Source organism: Dermatophagoides farinae, chromosome 4 (assembly GCF_024713945.1).
Source record: "Dermatophagoides farinae isolate YC_2012a chromosome 4, ASM2471394v1, whole genome shotgun sequence".
NCBI classification, from domain to species: Eukaryota; Metazoa; Arthropoda; class Arachnida; order Sarcoptiformes; family Pyroglyphidae; genus Dermatophagoides; species Dermatophagoides farinae.
In genome coordinates, this window is record NC_134680.1 from 6,362,277 (window position 1) to 6,381,192 (window position 18,916).

At 30.8% G+C, this 18,916-nt stretch overlaps 4 protein-coding genes across 6 annotated transcripts; all 4 read left to right on the forward strand.

The window, feature by feature from the left end:
- The first annotated feature begins 3,499 nt into the window (after nucleotides 1-3,499).
- Polr2J (DNA-directed RNA polymerase II subunit RPB11) lies at nucleotides 3,500-4,514 on the forward strand. Its single transcript, XM_047053488.2, has 4 exons — nucleotides 3,500-3,653; nucleotides 3,742-3,831; nucleotides 3,903-4,077; nucleotides 4,167-4,514. Exons 1-4 carry the CDS (start codon nucleotides 3,601-3,603, stop codon nucleotides 4,200-4,202), a joined length of 354 nt encoding a protein of 117 aa, XP_046909444.1. The 5' UTR covers nucleotides 3,500-3,600; the 3' UTR covers nucleotides 4,203-4,514.
- A 916-nt stretch (nucleotides 4,515-5,430) lies between these two features.
- On the forward strand, nucleotides 5,431-9,647 carry LOC124490784 (carboxypeptidase D). 3 transcript variants are annotated; one of them, XM_075730948.1, is made up of 6 exons: nucleotides 5,431-7,112; nucleotides 7,204-7,301; nucleotides 7,376-7,736; nucleotides 7,813-7,998; nucleotides 8,058-8,461; nucleotides 8,527-9,647. In XM_075730948.1, exons 1-6 carry the CDS (start codon nucleotides 6,878-6,880, stop codon nucleotides 8,539-8,541), a joined length of 1,299 nt encoding a protein of 432 aa, XP_075587063.1. In that variant the 5' UTR covers nucleotides 5,431-6,877; the 3' UTR covers nucleotides 8,542-9,647. The 3 variants fall into 3 exon arrangements, with proteins under 3 accessions (XP_075587063.1, XP_046909293.2, XP_075587062.1); XM_047053337.2 differs by having other exon boundaries at nucleotides 5,438-7,112; nucleotides 8,971-9,647; XM_075730947.1 differs by having other exon boundaries at nucleotides 5,438-7,112; nucleotides 8,532-9,102.
- A 544-nt stretch (nucleotides 9,648-10,191) lies between these two features.
- LOC124491290 (solute carrier family 22 member 2) lies at nucleotides 10,192-14,048 on the forward strand. Its single transcript, XM_075730946.1, has 8 exons — nucleotides 10,192-10,586; nucleotides 10,711-10,838; nucleotides 10,915-12,036; nucleotides 12,094-12,526; nucleotides 12,573-12,777; nucleotides 12,838-12,938; nucleotides 13,004-13,136; nucleotides 13,213-14,048. Exons 3-8 carry the CDS (start codon nucleotides 11,362-11,364, stop codon nucleotides 13,943-13,945), a joined length of 2,280 nt encoding a protein of 759 aa, XP_075587061.1. The 5' UTR covers nucleotides 10,192-10,586; nucleotides 10,711-10,838; nucleotides 10,915-11,361; the 3' UTR covers nucleotides 13,946-14,048.
- A 97-nt stretch (nucleotides 14,049-14,145) lies between these two features.
- On the forward strand, nucleotides 14,146-14,988 carry RpL24-like (ribosomal protein L24-like). The gene is made up of 2 exons (XM_047053685.2): nucleotides 14,146-14,321; nucleotides 14,398-14,988. Exons 1-2 carry the CDS (start codon nucleotides 14,241-14,243, stop codon nucleotides 14,908-14,910), a joined length of 594 nt encoding a protein of 197 aa, XP_046909641.2. The 5' UTR covers nucleotides 14,146-14,240; the 3' UTR covers nucleotides 14,911-14,988.
- The last annotated feature ends 3,928 nt before the right edge of the window (nucleotides 14,989-18,916 follow it).

The window sequence follows — 18,916 nt, forward strand, 5'->3', positions numbered from 1 at the left end:
ATCGTGCCTACAACAACCGTCGAATACATGATTTCCAATTGGATCAAAATTTGTGTTTGTTTGTTTCGAATGAAATAAAATAGAATGCGGACGGAAGGAAAACGAATACAACGGACGGACGGACGGAAAAACAACAACAACAAATGTACCGACAGCTTTCAAAATAAATGAAAATTATATTGAAGAGGAAAAGAAAAAAAAAAGAAGAAGAAGAAGAAACAGAACAATCAATGATCAATCAAATGAAACAAGATCCAAGAATTTTTTGTTGTTGTTGTTGTTGTTTTCCACAGAATTTATCGAATGTTTTGAATGGGAAAAAAAATCAAATCAAATCATTCATCTGTGTGTGTGTTTGTGTGTTAAAGATAAACAATTTGACGATTCTGATTTCACTTTTGCATAGAATAGAGCCGAGAGAGAAAGAAAAATACCAAACGAATAATTGCAAGGTAATTTATTAGATGATGATGATAGTTTCTCTCTCGCTAAAATGTTTGGTTGCTTTGAATGTTGTTGCTTGCTACATCTAATGTTGCACTTATACTTCATCATTATCATCATCATCATCGTCTTCTTTTTTTTATGATTTTTTTTTGTCTCTCAAAGGAGAAAAAGAAATGACTGTATCTGTCTATCGTATAATGGTGGTGGGCGTAATGTTTTTTTTTCCTCCATAATGTTGCTACAAAATGCAACAAAACAAAACACACAAAATGGATGCTTTTTCCTGTGTGGCAATCAGTAAAAAAAAATGATGAATGTGCACCACACACACATAGAGAAATGGTTTTTTTTTGAAGGGGTAGAAATTAAAGAATCCAATATTTGTGAATAGGACCAATTTCAATGATTTTGTAACAAAAAATTTTTTTTCTCTTTGGTTTCCATAAACACTGTGAACATTTTTTTTTTATTCATTTCAAACCATTTTCCCATTATGAATATCGATTTTCATGTATGCAACACTGGGGAGAAAAAAAGGTGGTATATATGAATAAACTGCGCTCTGATTCATACACGCCCACACACACACACACACAAATTCTGACACATTTATTGTATCGAGAAAAAAAAACTTACACTCCAAGGGCTACAATTATTATTATTGTCCATTGTCCATTGTACGATTAAAGTTTTATATTAGAACTGAATGAATGAATGGATTCTGTTGCCATTGCCAATGCTGGTTATATTGCCCATATATTCAATGGTACAATTTTTAATGGTTTTTTTTTGTGTTGCATTGAAAAAAAGGGCAATCAAATAAATGATTATGGCCAGAACACAGAGAAAAAATTGGTGCACAGACATACACGCACACACACACACACTGAGAGAAAAAACTAGATTTAGCTACAATTGTCTTTTTCTTTCAACCATCATCATCATCATCATCATCATCATTTATTTGTTTCCATTTTCCATTTAAAATTGACAACGAAAAAAAAAAATTTTTTTTTTGTTTTTTGTTTTTCTCTGTTTTCCTTCTGGATTCAATTCATTTAGTTTCATTTTTCATTCTGGCCCAAAATATCCACTAAAGGCCATAAAAACGAAACTAAAATAAAAAAAAAACATTAAATTCATGCGACAACCGACAAATAAAACACGGAATTTTTGTAGCAGAATCATCATGGCCATCAGAATTATCAGAGTTTTTCTTTTGTCGTCATCATAAACAACGACAACGACAAATGAAACATGGTTTTTTGGTTTTTTGTAGAGCAAGAAAAAAAAATTAATTTAATTTCATTATATAATAAACAACAACAAAAACAACACGAAATTCTCAAAGAATTGCTTTTGGTCGTATTTTTTTTTGATGATGATGAACCTTACCATCATCATTTCCTTAGCTTGTGATTATTTTGTATGGATACTGTAGCCATTTATTCTTCAACAAGAACAAAAAAAAAATTAAATCAACAGAAGCAATGGATGGATACATTGTGTGAGAAAATAAAAAACCTGTCTTTGTAGCCATAGAGAAAAATTTACTCACTCAATGGCCATATATTCCATCCATTAATGGATTAAATCCCATTGATGATGATGATGATGATTATAACCTACCCACCAACCTTTGACTCACTCACACACACACACTTTTTGGGTATTCACAATGCCCACCAGAATGCGGACACACGCACATTTTATTTATATTTTAATAATGGTGAAAAAGAAGAAAAAAAAATCTGAAAAAATCTGAAAAACCATTCAAAGCCATTTTGCTAATAATTCTTAATAAAAAAAAAAATTTACCATTTCTGTTTCTCTGTGTTTGCGTGTGTTAATGATAACGATTATGATTTCAAATGAATTTGAGTTGAAGCAGAAACAAAATTGAAAGAAAGAAAGAAAGAAACTATATAATCAAAAATGCTACACATTATAAATGGTGATGGTGTGTGTGTGTGTGTAGCAATTTTTTTTTTGTCTTTCTTTCATCATAATTTTTCCCATTCATTCATTGGATTCATTTTGGTTTCGTTTTTTAATTTCACTTTATTATTATTACCAGGAGAAATGTGAAAAATTTGCCTGCTTAAAGTCGTTTTTTATGTGTTTATGTTTATTCTGCTGTTGCTGCTGCTGCTGTTGCTGTATATCCATAAATTCTTGAATGTTATGTAAGTGGTTTTTTAAAAATGAAAATGGAAATAAAAGTAGCAAATAAATAAATAAATGAGAGAGAGAGAGAGACAATATAATGTAACGAATATTCTGTGCAAAAGAAATGAGAAAAAAAAATTCGCTACAATTACATCATAGAGAGAGATCAATGGCATCTATCCGTGCACACGCATACATGAAAATGGAATGCAATTTTATTGATTTTGTTGCCGTTGTTGTTGTTGTTGTTGTTGATTATTTATAATAAAAACACATATAAAACAATAAATTTTTTGTTTTAGTAGTGGTTATAAAAACATCCAAAGAAACAATAAAAATTAATAATAATAAGGAAGTATAACATGTTTGAACATCATCAGTTGCCAATTTTAGCTATTCCAATTATCATATCGAACTTAATGGGGAATTTTTTTTCGGACAGGATTCTTCCAAGCAGATGTGCTGCCACCATTATCATTTGTGCGTGTCAAATGTCAATCATCAGTGTCGTTTTGAAAAATTGCAGTGAAGTTTGCTTTTTTTTTTGTTCAATGGTCAATGGTCAATGATCATTTGTGTATGGTAGTGTAGCATTTTGGTTTTTTTTTTGCCTTCTCACAAATATATGAAACTTGTGTAGTTTGGAAATTTAAATTTTTTTTTCTATCTCATTTGATGTGATTGAAAAAAATGTTCTCAATTACAATCGTCATTTATGAATTAATCAAATTTTTAAATCGTTGAATTTAATCATTATAATCAAATTGGATGCTGCCATCTGTTGATGAAGAATACTAATAATGTTTTTTTTAAAATACATTGTTTATGAATGGACATGAAAATGCTCTCGATCGATTCTTTTTTTCAAAGTTCATGTGTTTTTTTGGATCGATCCAATTATTCACCAAAAAAATTTTTTTTCTCATTTGTCATTGTTTATTTCTGCTCTAAAAAATTCATTTTTTCTGTTTTGAAAAAAAAATCATGAATGCACCACCATCATTTGAATCGTTTCTTTTGTTTAAAGGCGAAAAAAAGTATATATGCTGTGAATGTTTTTTCTCATCATTTGATTTTCTAATTTCTCTTCGTTTTTTTTTTGTTTTCACCACGATATTATTCTAGAGTTACGATTGAAAAAGATACCAAAGTACCAAATGCTTGTCTTTTTACCGTATCGAAAGAAGATCATACACTTGGTAATCTAATTCGAATGTAAGATTTTCCTTTTTTTGCATTTTTTCTCCGCATTTTACGATAATTTAATTTTCCAACACACACCGTAGGCAACTGCTGAAAGATCCAAAAGTAATATTTGCCGGTTACAAAGTACCACATCCATTGCAACATGAATTTATATTGCGTATACAAACAACGGCAGATTATTCACCACAGGAAGCATTAATGAATGCAATCAAAGATTTAATTAGTGAAATGTCATTGTTGGAAGAACGTTTTCGTGTAAGTAAAGTATTCCATCATTATAATCGAAAGAATTATTTTCCATTCAAATTACTGATCGATATCGGTTTTTTTCCCATTTATTCAAGGAGGCAATTCGTGAACGTACAGAAGGTTATGATTAATATGATGAACATGATGCATATATGTTGCTGATTAATTGAAATCCATAAATCATTCTAACACATCTGTATCATAATCCATCCATCTATCCATTTTTTTTTTTTTTTTTGAAATCATTCTGACCGTTTTTTCCAATATTCATCATATTAATCCATCTGAAGAAATGAAATGAAGAATTAAGAAAAAACCCCCCACTCCAATTATTATTTCATTATAATCGAATCCATGACGATTGTATAGATAAAAGTACTAATTGAATTTGAAAATTTTATCAAAGAAAATTAAAAACAAAATGATGACGACGACGATGAAAATTTTTCTTTTTTTTTAAATTTTTAAATTGGAATTTACGCTGGACACACACGTGTATGTCCATGATCTTGCCGCTAATCCGAATCATGTCCTTCAAAATGCGTCTGTGTGTGTGTGTGTGTGTGTGCGTTTGTATTTTAAATTCAAAAATCAAGATGATAGAAAAAGAGATAAAAAAACTGTTTTGTTGTTGTCGTCGTCGTTGTTGTTTGACTCCGTTGATGCCTATATACACACAATCATGATTTGACCGAATCGAATTGAAAATAAAAAAGAAAAAAAAATGAGAAAACAAAATTCAATTAATGGGCCATTAATTCAATTAAATTTACCTAATGGACAATGATAATAGCCATTGGATGATGATGATTATGACGAGGATGGAACCAGAAATGCTGATCGATTGATTTTAATGATGATGATGATGACGTGCAGCCATTCATTATAAAAATATGTTTATTATTTGGAATTTTCATTTATAATGATGATCATGATTAATTATTTTCTAGTTTGGCTTTGTCGCTTCACCACTGCCACCACACCATCAGCGAAATAAAAATGATGATGGAATGGAATTTGTGTGGGAATCAAACATAAATGACAAACACATATATACATAGGCAGTGTGTGTGTGTGTAGTGATGAAAAGAAAATTCTAACGTGAGAAACGGATATTCAAAGCGGATGGCTGTTGTTGTTGTTGTTGTTTGTGGTGGTGATGGTGGTGGTTGTGGTTGGGGGCATTTCCGTTTAATTTTGTTGTCAATTTGCATCCTAAATATACACAACATTGTCATTGTGTGATTTGATAACCATCGAATCCTGTTCTGTTCTGTTCTGTGCTGTTGTTTTTTTGTTTTCGTTTAGCTCAATTTTTTTTTCAATTCAATTTGTCACCATTATTCAAATCTGATTCAGCTGTTGTCTGTTGTTTTTTGTTTTTGGCTGGCCAAATGAGTAAAATTTTTCCAGTCAAGTTCAGTTTAGAAAAAATTTTCAAATTTCCAAATTTCAGCCGCAATTCAATTTCAATTTTAAAATACAAAAAAAAATTTCAAAAATTTCACCTCTTTCAATGCCAAACCTTTTTTTTTGCGCAGAAATTCAAAAAATAAAAAAAACACTTGTTGATTGTGTGCATGTGTGTGTTTTTTTTTTGTTTTTACGTTCGATTCGATTCTCAGCACATCTGATCTCAGTTTTCATTTCTGTTTTGTTTCCATCAAAGAAAGGAATCAGTTTTTTTTTTGCTGGAAACAGAAAAATATTTTTTTCTTTGTAACTAATTCCAATCTTTTCATCTCGCTGTGTTCATCGTCATCATCATCAATCCATCGTTTCATTGGATTAATTGATTTGATTCGATTTCATTCCAGAAAAAAAACCACGACCAATCAATTAAATTATCGATAAAAAAAGAAAAAAAAATTTCAATTGAAAATTTGATTCGCATTATCACACACACACACACAAAACAAACTTGCAAAGCTTGCATCTTTTTCATCATCATAATCATCGATTCACCACATTCAACAATTTTCATTTTTTTCTCTTTCTCGTTTTCTTGATTTTTTAAAACCAAAAAAAAAATATCAATTTTAACACTGTGAATACAACACAACATCCACACATGATGACCATACACACACACAATGGTCAATCATTTTCTCCTGTTGAACATTGATTGTTGTTCTCTCTTTGTGTGTGGATTTTAATCATTTAGGTTTTTTCATTTCATTAGTTCCAATGAACTACAATCATCATCATCATCATCATTCATGGCCAAGTAATCAATGAGAAGAAGAAGAAAAAAAAACAACACGGATATCATCATCTGAGCGAATAAAAATTGGCCAAAAAAAAAATTTTTTTTGAACTGTGATCATCATCATCATCATTTTTGTTACTGCCCATATTTTTTTCTGGTTTTTTTTCTCCCATTTGAAAAACGATACTGGAGATTCTCATCACAGTTATTATCTCTCCATCAACAATCAGACATCATCATCGATTCGCTCTACATTTTTTTTTCTGGTCCAATCATCATCATCATCTGTTGTTGCACTTGTTGCACAGTTTGTTTGAAGGTCCAGTTTGTCTTGTTTTTTTTTTGGTTTTCTCTTTGTTTGTTAAATTTGATTGTAACGGTCGGTTGGTAGGTCATCATCAGTGCCTGTAATAATCGTCCTCGTTTTTCGGTCAGACTCGTCATTCGTTTAACGACGACGTCGTCGAAAGAAATTATGTTCCTATATTGAATCTAAATTTCAAGTTTTCGAATTGAATAAATATCCAAAAAAAAAAAAACAAAAATCGACTACGACGACGACAACGGAAAACTGTCCATAAACTTAACGATAAAAATATGCGTTTCACAAATGTTGTGATGTGGTCATTTTTGACCACATTTTTTATTTTATATTTAATCGCCATACGTTTAGTACGTGGTCAATTTTTACTATCGTCATCAACGTCAAGTGAACAGAAATTTGTCGATTTCAATTATCATAATCATGAATCAATGGAAACAATAATGCGTACATTTGCGCAAACATATCCAAAATTATGTAAACTATACAGTATTGGTAAATCTGTACAAGGTAATTTGTCAACAAATAATGATTTGAATCAATTTATTGATTATTGATTGTTTTTTTGTTTTTTTTTTTTTTTTTTTGGTTCAAATTCTAGGCCGTGATCTATGGGTTTTGTTGATAACGAAAGATCCAGATGAAGATGTATTGCTGAAACCGAATGTTAAATATGTTGCCAATATGCATGGAAACGAGGTGATTGTGATTCTATTTGGAATTCTGGAATTCTTCATTTCATTTCATTTTTTTGTTTGTTTGTTTGTTGCCAGGCTGTTGGACGTGAATTATTATTACATCTAATGGAACATTTATTGGCCAATTATGAAATTGATCCATATATAAAAAGTTTGGTGGACAATACAAGAATCCATCTGATGCCATCAATGAATCCGGATGGTTTTGAATTATCACGTGAAGGACAATGTCTTGGCGGTAATGGTCGTTTTAATATGCGTGGTATTGATTTGAATCGTAATTTTCCGGATAAATTTTCCTTACGTAATGAAAAAGAACAGGAAGAAGTGACGGCCATACGTCGTTGGCTACAAACAGTACCGTTTGTATTGTCAGCAAATTTACATGGTGGTGCATTAGTTGCTAGTTATCCATATGACAATACACCAGTGAATAGTTAGTTTTTGTTTGTTTTTTTTTTGTTTCCAATGTCTGATGATCATTTTTTTATTTGTTTGTTTGTTTGTTACAGTGTTATCACGATGGAAATTATCATATGAACCATCATTAACACCTGATAATGATGTATTCAAACATTTGGCTGAAGTTTATTCATTCAATCATTTGACAATGCATCAAGGAAAACCATGTCCAGATGGATCGATTGACTCGTTTCCAAATGGTACAACTAATGGTGCTAAATGGTATCCGTTTTCAGGTAAATTTTACTTGTAATCTTTACTTGTAATTTAAATTTACATCAATATATATCAACAGGTGGTATGCAAGATTATAATTATGTACACGGTTCTTGTATGGAAATAACATTGGAATTATCATGCTGTAAATATCCATCGCATATGAAATTGCCAGAATTTTGGCGACAAAACAAAATGGCTTTGATTGCCTATCTGAATGAAGTACATCGTGGTGTACGTGGCATTGTAACCGATACGGCCAACGGTACACCCATTTCAAATGTCGATATCCGCATTAAAGGACGTGATATACCATTTAAATCAACACAACGTGGTGAATTTTGGCGTTTACTATTGCCCGGTAGTTATGTATTGCAAGCAAAAGCAACTGGTTATCAACCGTTGGAGAAACCGTTCCATATTAATGATGGACAAATTACATATTTGAATATTGAATTAACACCATATGGACATCAGCAACAGGTATGATTCCATTTGATTGATTTAAATTATTGAAAGATCCTAAACCAAAAAAAAAAAACATTCAGTATAGCCATTACTAATACAACAACAACAACAACAAGCCAATAACCAAATAACCGCCACCACCACCACCATCACCACCACTACCGAATTGCCCAAATTTGAATCCTTGTTTGTAAACAATAAAACCACAACCACCACCACTACTTTCATTGCTAACATTACTTACATGACTAACAATCAATCAATTGTCAATGATGATGTTGTTGATGATGATGATAAAATTATTATGTCATCGTCTTCGTCATTGTTGTTGTCATCATCATCATCAAATCAATATAATAGATCAGTCGATATCATTGTTGTTGTTTTTTCAATCATTTTGATGATGATGATGATGATCTAGTTTCCTCGAAAACACACACGCACACGCACATTTCACATTTTCATTCATTCAAATAATTTAAACTACTTTTTTATTTGCATCAAATCAAATCAAATCAAATAAGTTGCCGTTAGTGAATAATCAACAACATTTGGATCAATTTGTTCATAATCATAATTCATTATCATCATCATCGTCATCAATTTGGCCATCATCATTGATTGATCACTCAACGACAACATTGAGACCGGTGAATAATAATGGTGGTGGTGGTGGTGGCGGTGGTGGCATATGGTCCAATGGATGGAATTCACGTCGTTTTCAATCATTTATTTATCCAAATATGCCAAAACGTAATTCATTTCAACCACAGCCACAACAACAACAACAATCATTACGATCACGAAGACCAACATTTACAGAATTAATGAATCAATTTACATCTAGCCAAGGCAATAATAATCGTCGTTTTACTATTTGGCCACGATCATGGAATTTGATCTCTAATTATAATAGCCATCATAGATCATCATCATCATCATCTGCTTGATTTTTTTTTTTGGATTCTAATTCTGAATTGTTGTTCTTGTTGTCTACGTCATAGCCGAATGATTTATGTTTTTTTTTCTTTAACTTTGTATGAAATGAAACTTTTTTTTTGTTACACAAAAAAAAACTTGACCATTGGTCAGTGAGCCATTTTATTATTATAAATAATCATCATCATCAAAACAAAAAAAAATGGGATTTATTTTTAGTAACAAGAGAAAAAAAAAATAGTTATAATTTGAAATATGAAAACGACGACGAAATTTATACTTATCTTATGGTTCATCGAATTGTGTTTGACCATGTTTGTGAATGGTTTGCATTTCGTTTCGTTCGTTTGTTTCGTTTTTTTTTCTTGGTTTCCACACTATGGTTAACATTTAGGACAATGTTTTTTTTCAAATCAAAAATTTAGCCAAAAATTTAGCCATTCGACGTGCATATAATTTCCGGTTGACTATTGTTGTCATTTGTTTTTCGTTGTTGTTGTTGTTGACAGTTTCCTTTTTTTTCTCCACCATTTGTATTGAAAGTTTGTCTTATTTTTTTTTTTGTTATTCGCTCTTAGATGGATGGATTTTTTTTCCATTCAATCGTTATGCAGAAAAAAATAAAATGAAAAATAAAAATAAACATTAGCAAACAAACAAACAAACAAAAAAATTGTCAATTTTTTTTGTTTGTTAATCGAAAAGTTCAAATCACACAAACACACATGTCGATATAGTATCGAATCATTGTTGAAATAGATTTTTCTTTTTTTTTCTCGACCTCTGTATTTAGCTGTGATCAACCATCAATGATGATGATGGAACAATATACAGGAAATTAATCACTCTATGTGAAACGATTAATTGAAACGAATTTGGTACAATGAATTCATTCAATCATCAACAACAATGAATTCTGTGTTACACCCAATGGAATAAACAATCGCGATTGTTTATTTTAAATGTGAAAATAGCCAGAATAAATTCATTCATTCATTCAAAAAATTATTTGACCAGATCGAAGAAATGAAAAAAGAAAAAGAAAAACAATGTTTCTTCGTTCTATATTGCGTGCAACACACAAACACACCATCATCATCATCATCATTACCATTGTTTATAAATCATCAAAAATATACACATATGTATAACACGGTCGGCTGATTTGAATCAAACCAAATAATAATCATAATCAAAAAATGTTCGTATGTATTGTATGCATGTGTGCAGTTTTTTTTCACGGATCAAATGTTGTTTGGATCCAATTAATTTGAATTATCAGAAAAAAAAATTATGCCTTTTCTCTCTCTCTCTCTTCGTTCTAGCTCTCCATTTACTTACCTACTACAATCTGTAATATATTTACTATATAATGACGACAAACTTTTGCTGTTTTCTCTCTCTCTCTCACTCTTTTTTTTTTTTTTTTTTTTTTTTGATAAATTTGGTTTCGGTATTGTCATTTTTTTTATATATTCAAAACGAAAAAATTTTCATCCATTTCATTGTTATTTTTTTTGATTGGCCAGAAACAATAACGTCTCTCAACAACGACCATACGACCAAATACGACATTTTTTCTCCACCTTGTTAAGAAAATCAATGAAAGAAAAACGTAAAAATGACCAATTGATGAATAAAAAAAAACAAACTTGTCAACAGGTTGTTGTTCATCATCATTTTTGTTGATTGTTGGTCCAACGCACACATCAAAGACCTCGGTTCATGGACATTCATTCACATCAAACATACACATGATGATGACCGAAAAAACAACTGTTCCAACGAGGATTTTTATTTTGGATCAACGATTTCAATAATGATGATGAATACTAAATGAATATGAATAGAATATGTCAACATATTTCTTTTTGAACTTTTGACACAATGTTTTGTGTGTTGATTCTTTGTTTCTCCTGTTTTCATCATTCATATAACAACAACAACAACAACAGCAATCATCATCATCATCCATAATGTCAATTTCACCACTTGATTTTATTCTATTACAATTTGGTTCACCTGGTTATTATCTTGCATTTCTTGGTTTTCTTATCTGTTGTTTACAATTACCGATTGTGTTCACTGAATATTTATTCCGTTATTATAATTATGAACCACCACATCGTTGTCGTATTACCGCTGATGATATACGACGGTCACAACACCAGTGGAAAGATTTTAATGTACATAAAAATGAATGGTATCCAATTATCATACAACCACCATCAATACAACAACATCGATCCATAATGATGATGAATACATTTGTTGGATCGACAACCAATTCATCTAGTCATCAAATATTTGATCAATGTAATATATTTATTGATCCTGTACATCATTGGAAAGGTAAACAACCATGTCCAAATGGTTGGGAATATTGGTGGCCAAATGGACCGAAAAATTTAATCACCGAATTTAATTTGGTTTGTGAACAAAAACAATGGCTCACTATACTGACGAATGTCATTTGTTTAAGTGCATTATTCGGTGCAATAATATTCGGCATTATTGCCGATCGTTTTGGTCGTTGTCGTATGCTGAATTCAACTATTTATCTATTTGTTGCATCTGCTTTGTCTGTTTATTTTGTCGCAGATTTCATACAATTTTCCATTTTTTATAATTTACAAATTTTTTTCGTCAATGTAAGTTTGTTGGTTAAATTTTTTTTTCCTGTAATTTATTAATTTTTTCCATCACAGGGTCTACAGATATCTGCATATGTTCTATTGTTGGAATTGTATCCAACACCATATCAATTGAAAGCCAATTTTATGTGGTTCATTTTTCATTCATTAGTATTGATATTAATATCAATATTAGTGTTTGCCATCAATGATTGGCGTTATATGCAATTAGCAATTGCTGTACCAAGTTTTGCATTCATCACCTATCTATTCGTATTACCATCATCACCGTTATGGCAAACAATTGTGCAACAGAATCAAAAAGCAGCCATAAAAACATTGAGACATTTTAGTAAATTCAATGATACAACCACTATTTCATTGAATCAAATTACACAACATGTACAGAATCTTTTCACATCAACATTGACTGCATGGATTCAGCCACCATATGAACAACAGCAACAGCAACAGCAGCAACTTTTGAATGGTCGTCAATCGAATATCAGTGTTACACCATCACCGAAACATTCAATGACAATTGTAAAAACAAGCCAAACCAAGTTTATCAAGACCTGGACCAATTTTACGTTGGTTTCTACTGACGAATTTCTATCTTTTTTTTGTCATCACAATCATCAATTCTGAACTATTTGAACCACATGCATTGATTTTAAATCAAAATCCATATGTAAATACGATTTATAATTCATTAATTGATTTATCATTCATCATTGTTATATATCATCTTACAATATGGCAAGTTTCAAGATATTGAATTCATTTTTCATCAATTGTCTAATTTTATTTATAATTTAGGCTTGGAAGTCGTATTATTCAATCACTATTGTTCTTTTTGAATGGTCTGATGATCATTATATCGCTCATATCACGTGAATATCTTGCACATAAAAGTAAAGGTAAAATTTTCACAAATTGTTTCTCTATCTTGATTTTAATTAATCATGTCGCTTGAATCATGTAGCTGAAACATACAATTTTGATTATCGTTTATTATTATTACCACCGATCATTATGGTTATTGCACGTTCCATTGGTCGTACTATAGTGATTTTTATTTCATTTCATGCTGCAAAATCTATACCAACTAATATCAGGTATTTTGAAATTTTTAATTTTCATTTCAATTTTCTAAAAATGTGTTTTTTTTGTTACAACAACAACAACAACAAGAGCTACCGGTATTGGCTGTTGTATGTTTTGGATACAAATATCTCGTATTAGTGTACCACATTTAATCGTATTGGCCAATTATTTACCATATAATGCACTTGAATGCATGTTTGGGATATTGGCCATTTGTAATGGTGGCCTTTCATTATTGTTTCCAAATTTAGAACAAAAACCATTGCCTAATACTTTGATTGATTTAGAAGAACGAAAATATTCATCATCATCATCAATGGCAACAACAACAATGGTATCATCAACATTTTCATTATCATCAAAACGTTATCCTAGTTATCGTGATTTAAAGACCTATACAAAAAGTCGATCAACCACTGCAAGTAGTAATGATATTTATATGATAGCCAACAATAACAACAACAATAATGGTGAATTATTTTCATCTCCAAATTCGAATTATAATACAATACGTTCATCACGTAAACGTTCATCAACCAAGAATAATGGTGGTCGTGAAATTTTAATACATGGAACGGATATACAAAATTCAAATTCATTATCAAGTTCAAATGGTCAAACAAATCGAACGGAAACCGAACGTACATCATTATCATCGACTGGTCACGATCGGATCGGTATGAATGATTCACCATCGAATTCATTTACAGCACAAATCACACAGCAGAATAATAATTCACGACCAAGTTATATACCATACAATGATGTTGATCCATTTATTCTGGAACTAAATAACAGGCTTCAACAACATGAAGTCTGATGAACATTGAAGTAATTTGATAATACCTGTATAATAATTTTATTTTATTTTGATTTATTTTTCTTGATTAAAAGAATTATATTGATTTTTAACACAAAAAAAAGATTCTGTATCAAAATAAGAATTTTTACCTTGAAAACTTTCTAAGAAAAATTTTTGCATAAACAGATGGAAAACTTTCCAAGGAAAAAGTTTATTTTACTCGCCACATGGTTGATTGTGTGGATTCTTTTTGTTTTTGGTTAATTTTTTTTTTATATTAAAAATTTCAATCATCATTTTAACCGTGTAAAAAATGCGTGTTGAAAAATGTTATTTTTGTTCATCGCCCCTTTATCCGGGTCATGGTATTCAATTTGTACGCAATGATTGTAAGGTAAGCAATCTGTTTTATTAGTTGACAAACCAAAATCCAAAAAATCACTCAAAATTCTTTCGCAAACAACAACTAGGTATTCAAATTTTGTCAATCAAAATGTCATAAAAATTTCAAACATAAATGTAATCCACGACGAAAACGATGGACAAAATCATTTCGTAAATCGAATGGTAAAGAATTGGCCATTGATTCGACGTTTGAATTTGAGAAACGACGAAATGCTCCTGTTAAATATTCACGTGAATTATGGTCCAAAACATTGGAAGCAATGAAACAGGTGGATCAAATCCGTCTGAAACGTGAATCACATTTTATTAGACAACGACAAATGAAAGCAACAATGTTTGAACGTGAAAAAGATCGTCGTGAAGTAACACGCGATATTGCATTAATACGTTCGGCTAATGCTGGATTACGAATACCGAAAAAATCCAAAGTTAAAGTGATTAAAAGTACCGATATTGACGATGATGAAATGTTGTTAGATGAACAAGAACGACCACAACAATTGGCATCTGATGATGAAGATGAAGAAATGGAAAGCGAAGATGAACAACAACAACAAGCCATATTAAATGAATCATAAAATGAAACCTTATCAAACATTGCATAGGAAGAACGTAATTTTCATCTCAGTTATTTTGTTTCAATTCATTAATCATAAACTTTTCAATAAAAAAAAAAAAGAAAATTCATTTTTTCTGGACAGAAAAAAACCGGTAAATTATTTAGAAATGCCCAACACTAGATGGCGTTAATTTCTGCAAAATTCTATTCACTTGAATAACAAAAAAAAAAAAATTACACACACCGACAGACAATCGATTAGTCAATCACATATCATATATGACAAAATTGAATTTTTCTCACTTCTGAATAATAATCGATTATCGATTATTGATTGATTGATCTAGTCGATAATCGATACGATCAATCAATCAGAACCAGTTGAATAATAAAAAAAAAAATTCAGAATTTAAATTCTGAATTTTTTCATTTCGTGGTTTTTCATACTAATCGCCTACAATTCTCCAGTGAGAACGACAACCTACGGGTTAAAATGAAAATTTTTTTTTTCGATTACAAAGCCCGTTCACCGGCACATATTTCATTTGGCTTCTACTTTTTATTCTGGATAATTTCTTCTCTATTGAATTTTGTGTGTGTGTGTGTGGGGCCATATTTTTCTATTCCATCACATCATCATTATGTATAGTGTAATCTATAGAATTCATTCGAATGATTCCTGCAGAATTTATCCAAAAAAAAAAACACTACAAAAGCGACAATAATGAACAGCAGCGACGAATAATAACAATGATGATGATTCTCATTACAAATGGGCAAATTTTTTTTTCCACAAAAATGAAAGAGATAGAAAGTTGTTGTTGTTTTCATTTCATTTCAATTCAATTCATTTTTTTTCTCATTCCAAAAAAATTTTCATCAAATTTGACAGCTGGAAGTGGTGTGGCTTGGTGGTAATAGTGGTCACACATATATACCCGCGTCGTCGTCGTCGTCGTTTTTTATATAGATAACACACATACACGGCAAAACAAACGAAATGGCGCCAAATTCATTAGAAATTGAAAGAAAAAAAAAATTTTTTTTTCTTGAACATGTGCCGTTTAGGTTTGGCTGTTGTTTTTGTTTGTTTGTTTTTTTTTTCGATGTAAACCTAGATCCAAAGAATCCTGGGATGAATGTGTGTTGTTGTTGATTTTACGGTATCCCCGTAATAGTATTACCGTGAAAACAACAACAACAACATATGTGTGCGTGTGCGTGTATACCGGCAGTTCTTGATAATTCTTTTCATTATCAGAATAACTGTGAAGAATGAAAAAAAAATACCGCTACTACAGAATATTAGATTCACCATTTTTTTTTTTTTTTTTGTTAGAGGTGGGAGAAGCAGACATGATAAATTGACAAATTTTTTTTTCTTTCTTTCTTTTTCATTCGCAAGTTTTGATTTTTTGCTCTTTTGCTCTTTTTCGCCTGTGATGTGAAAGTTTTCTTTTTTTTTTCTTTTCGTTTTGTTGTTGTTGTTGTTGTTGTTGTCGTTGTTGTTGTTGTTGTTCTGGTTGGATTATTTCATTTTCACGCATGAATCTCATAGGCTAGAATTCAGTTTTCTGGATCAATACATCAATTGATTTGGAAAAATACCGGTGGAAAGCAAAAAGCAAAAAAAAAAAAAAATAGAAAGAAAGAGTTAAATTAATTTGATTCAACACGTGCTATGTGTCAATTGATCATCAATATTTTTCAATGTCAACTTTTTTTTCCGGGGAGGGGGTGATAGTGGTGGTGGTGGTTTCTTTCGATTGTCAAATTTGAATGAAAATGTTGTATTATTTTTAATGCGGTAACAGCAACAGTTAATGAGATAGCGCTAGTGTGCAGTAAATTTTTTTTTTGCGAAAAAAAACGGCGTCTTGTTGTCCTTGGATGTTTTTTTTCGGTTGCTGCTGCTGCTGCCGCTGCTTATGAATGGTTTCATCAATGGCTGTTGAATGTAATGAAATGTACGTCAAGCGAGATATATTTATTATTATTGATGATGATGATAATCGAATCATCAGTTATATTGATGTTTCTCTTTCTCTCACTTGCACTATAGCATCATATTGATGATGATGATTGCAAAAGAAAAAAAAATGTGACAAACTTTGGAATAATAAGAAATTGCAACACACACACACATCCAATGTGTTGATTTTATTGAATTCAATTTTCAATTGATAAATTAGTTCTATTCATCAAAAAAAATGATTCGATTCTATTTCCACCTAATCATCATCAGTCAGATTCTTTTATTATTCTCATTTTGCTTCAGGTGATGAATAAACAACAATGCTGTCACAATAGTGATTCAACACATTTGTTTCTGGTTTAGGGCCAAATTCGATGTCAATTCAATCTGGGTTTTTTTTATTCTTTCATTTTTTTTTTTTTTTTTTTTGATTTGAATAAAAATCAAAATCGAAATAAAATCCCAGATAATTGAAACACACAAACACATACAGACAGAAAGAAAAAAAATTGTCCTTACATAATACGAAACGCATGCGTGTGAAAAATAAAATAATTTTCTGGATTAACTTTTCATTTCACTAAAATTCTTGTGATTAGAGATTTTTTCTAAATTCCATGATTATAATGAACTTTCATTTCATTTTTTTTAATACGACCACCATGATTCACATTTTGCGTCAATAATTCCAATCCAGAATTTTTCTTTTTCTTTTAGCACACTATTTACACACACACACACACTTGACATGTGCCATGATATTTATTGCCAAAACAAATATTCTGTTCTGTATACGGTTAATGAATTCTTGTTGTTGTTGTTGTTTTTTGTTTGGTGCAAATATGTGTTTGTGTGTCGTCGTCTTCGTTATCGTGTGTTGGATCTATATAACGGTGCGATCAGATCTCATCAGATTCTAGATTCTTTGAGCCATTTTTTTTTGCTTTGCATGAATCAATACCAACAAAACAACTATACAGGGCAATCAATCTATTGATCAATGAATTTTATCGATTTTTTTTCGCTTTGATTGATTCAAAAATTTTTTTTTTTAAAAAAATTTTAATTTTTCACTTTGAAATCGATGCGCATGTACCAATTTGTGTGTGTGCGAGTGTGTGTCGAAAACCACATGTAGATTTTGAATAAAAAAATTTTTCAAAAAAACAAAACAACCATTTGGAGGAATCAATCGATCGTGTTGAAAATGGACATCATCATCATCTTCAACATTGAATTTGTTGCCTATTCCATAAAACACAAACACACACTGGATGACTACTGCTGCTGCTGCTGGTGGTGGCTAAAAAAATGGACAAATGAAAATAGCCAAACAACAACAACAACAACAGCAGCAGCAGCAGCAGTCGATAACCTTTTTTCTCTCTTTCTCTCTCTCTTCAAATCAATTTTCAGGATTTATTATTTGCTTCGAAATTGCATCTTTGTTTTTTTTTTCTTTTACTCTTCATCCATCATCCTTTTTTTTCATCATCATCATTCAATTTGAATTTTCTTGACTTTTTTTTCTTCTTCTTCTTCTTGATGAACATTGAGTATTTTACGGGTCAAATATACAGATTTTGGAACGCATGCGTATTTTTTTCACAAAACAACATCAGAACTTTTGGATAATGATTTTTTTTTCTTTAGTCCTGACTCTTTTTTTTTATTATTTACAAGCTAGCGGTTTGTATTTTTTTTTTTTTTTTTTTTTTTTTTTTTCTTTTTTTGTTATCGAACCAAAGACATCGAATGAGAGAAAAAGAGAAAAAAAAACAAAGATGCAATTTCGGAGCAAATATAAATCCCATATTGTGTGTGTGTGTGTGGTAGTGGTGATTGTGGTTGTGGCGTCATCATATATAAAAATCAACGGGCGTACAACGAACCAAGAAAAATAGAAAGAAAAAAAGAAGTTTATAAGTTCAGCATCGAAGGTCCAGGTCGTTCATTGACGGGGCAAGTTGATGGGTCATTGACGGTTGATGTTTATTTTATGTGACGATGGTTATATTCTATTCTATATGTGTGGATATATAATCATCAT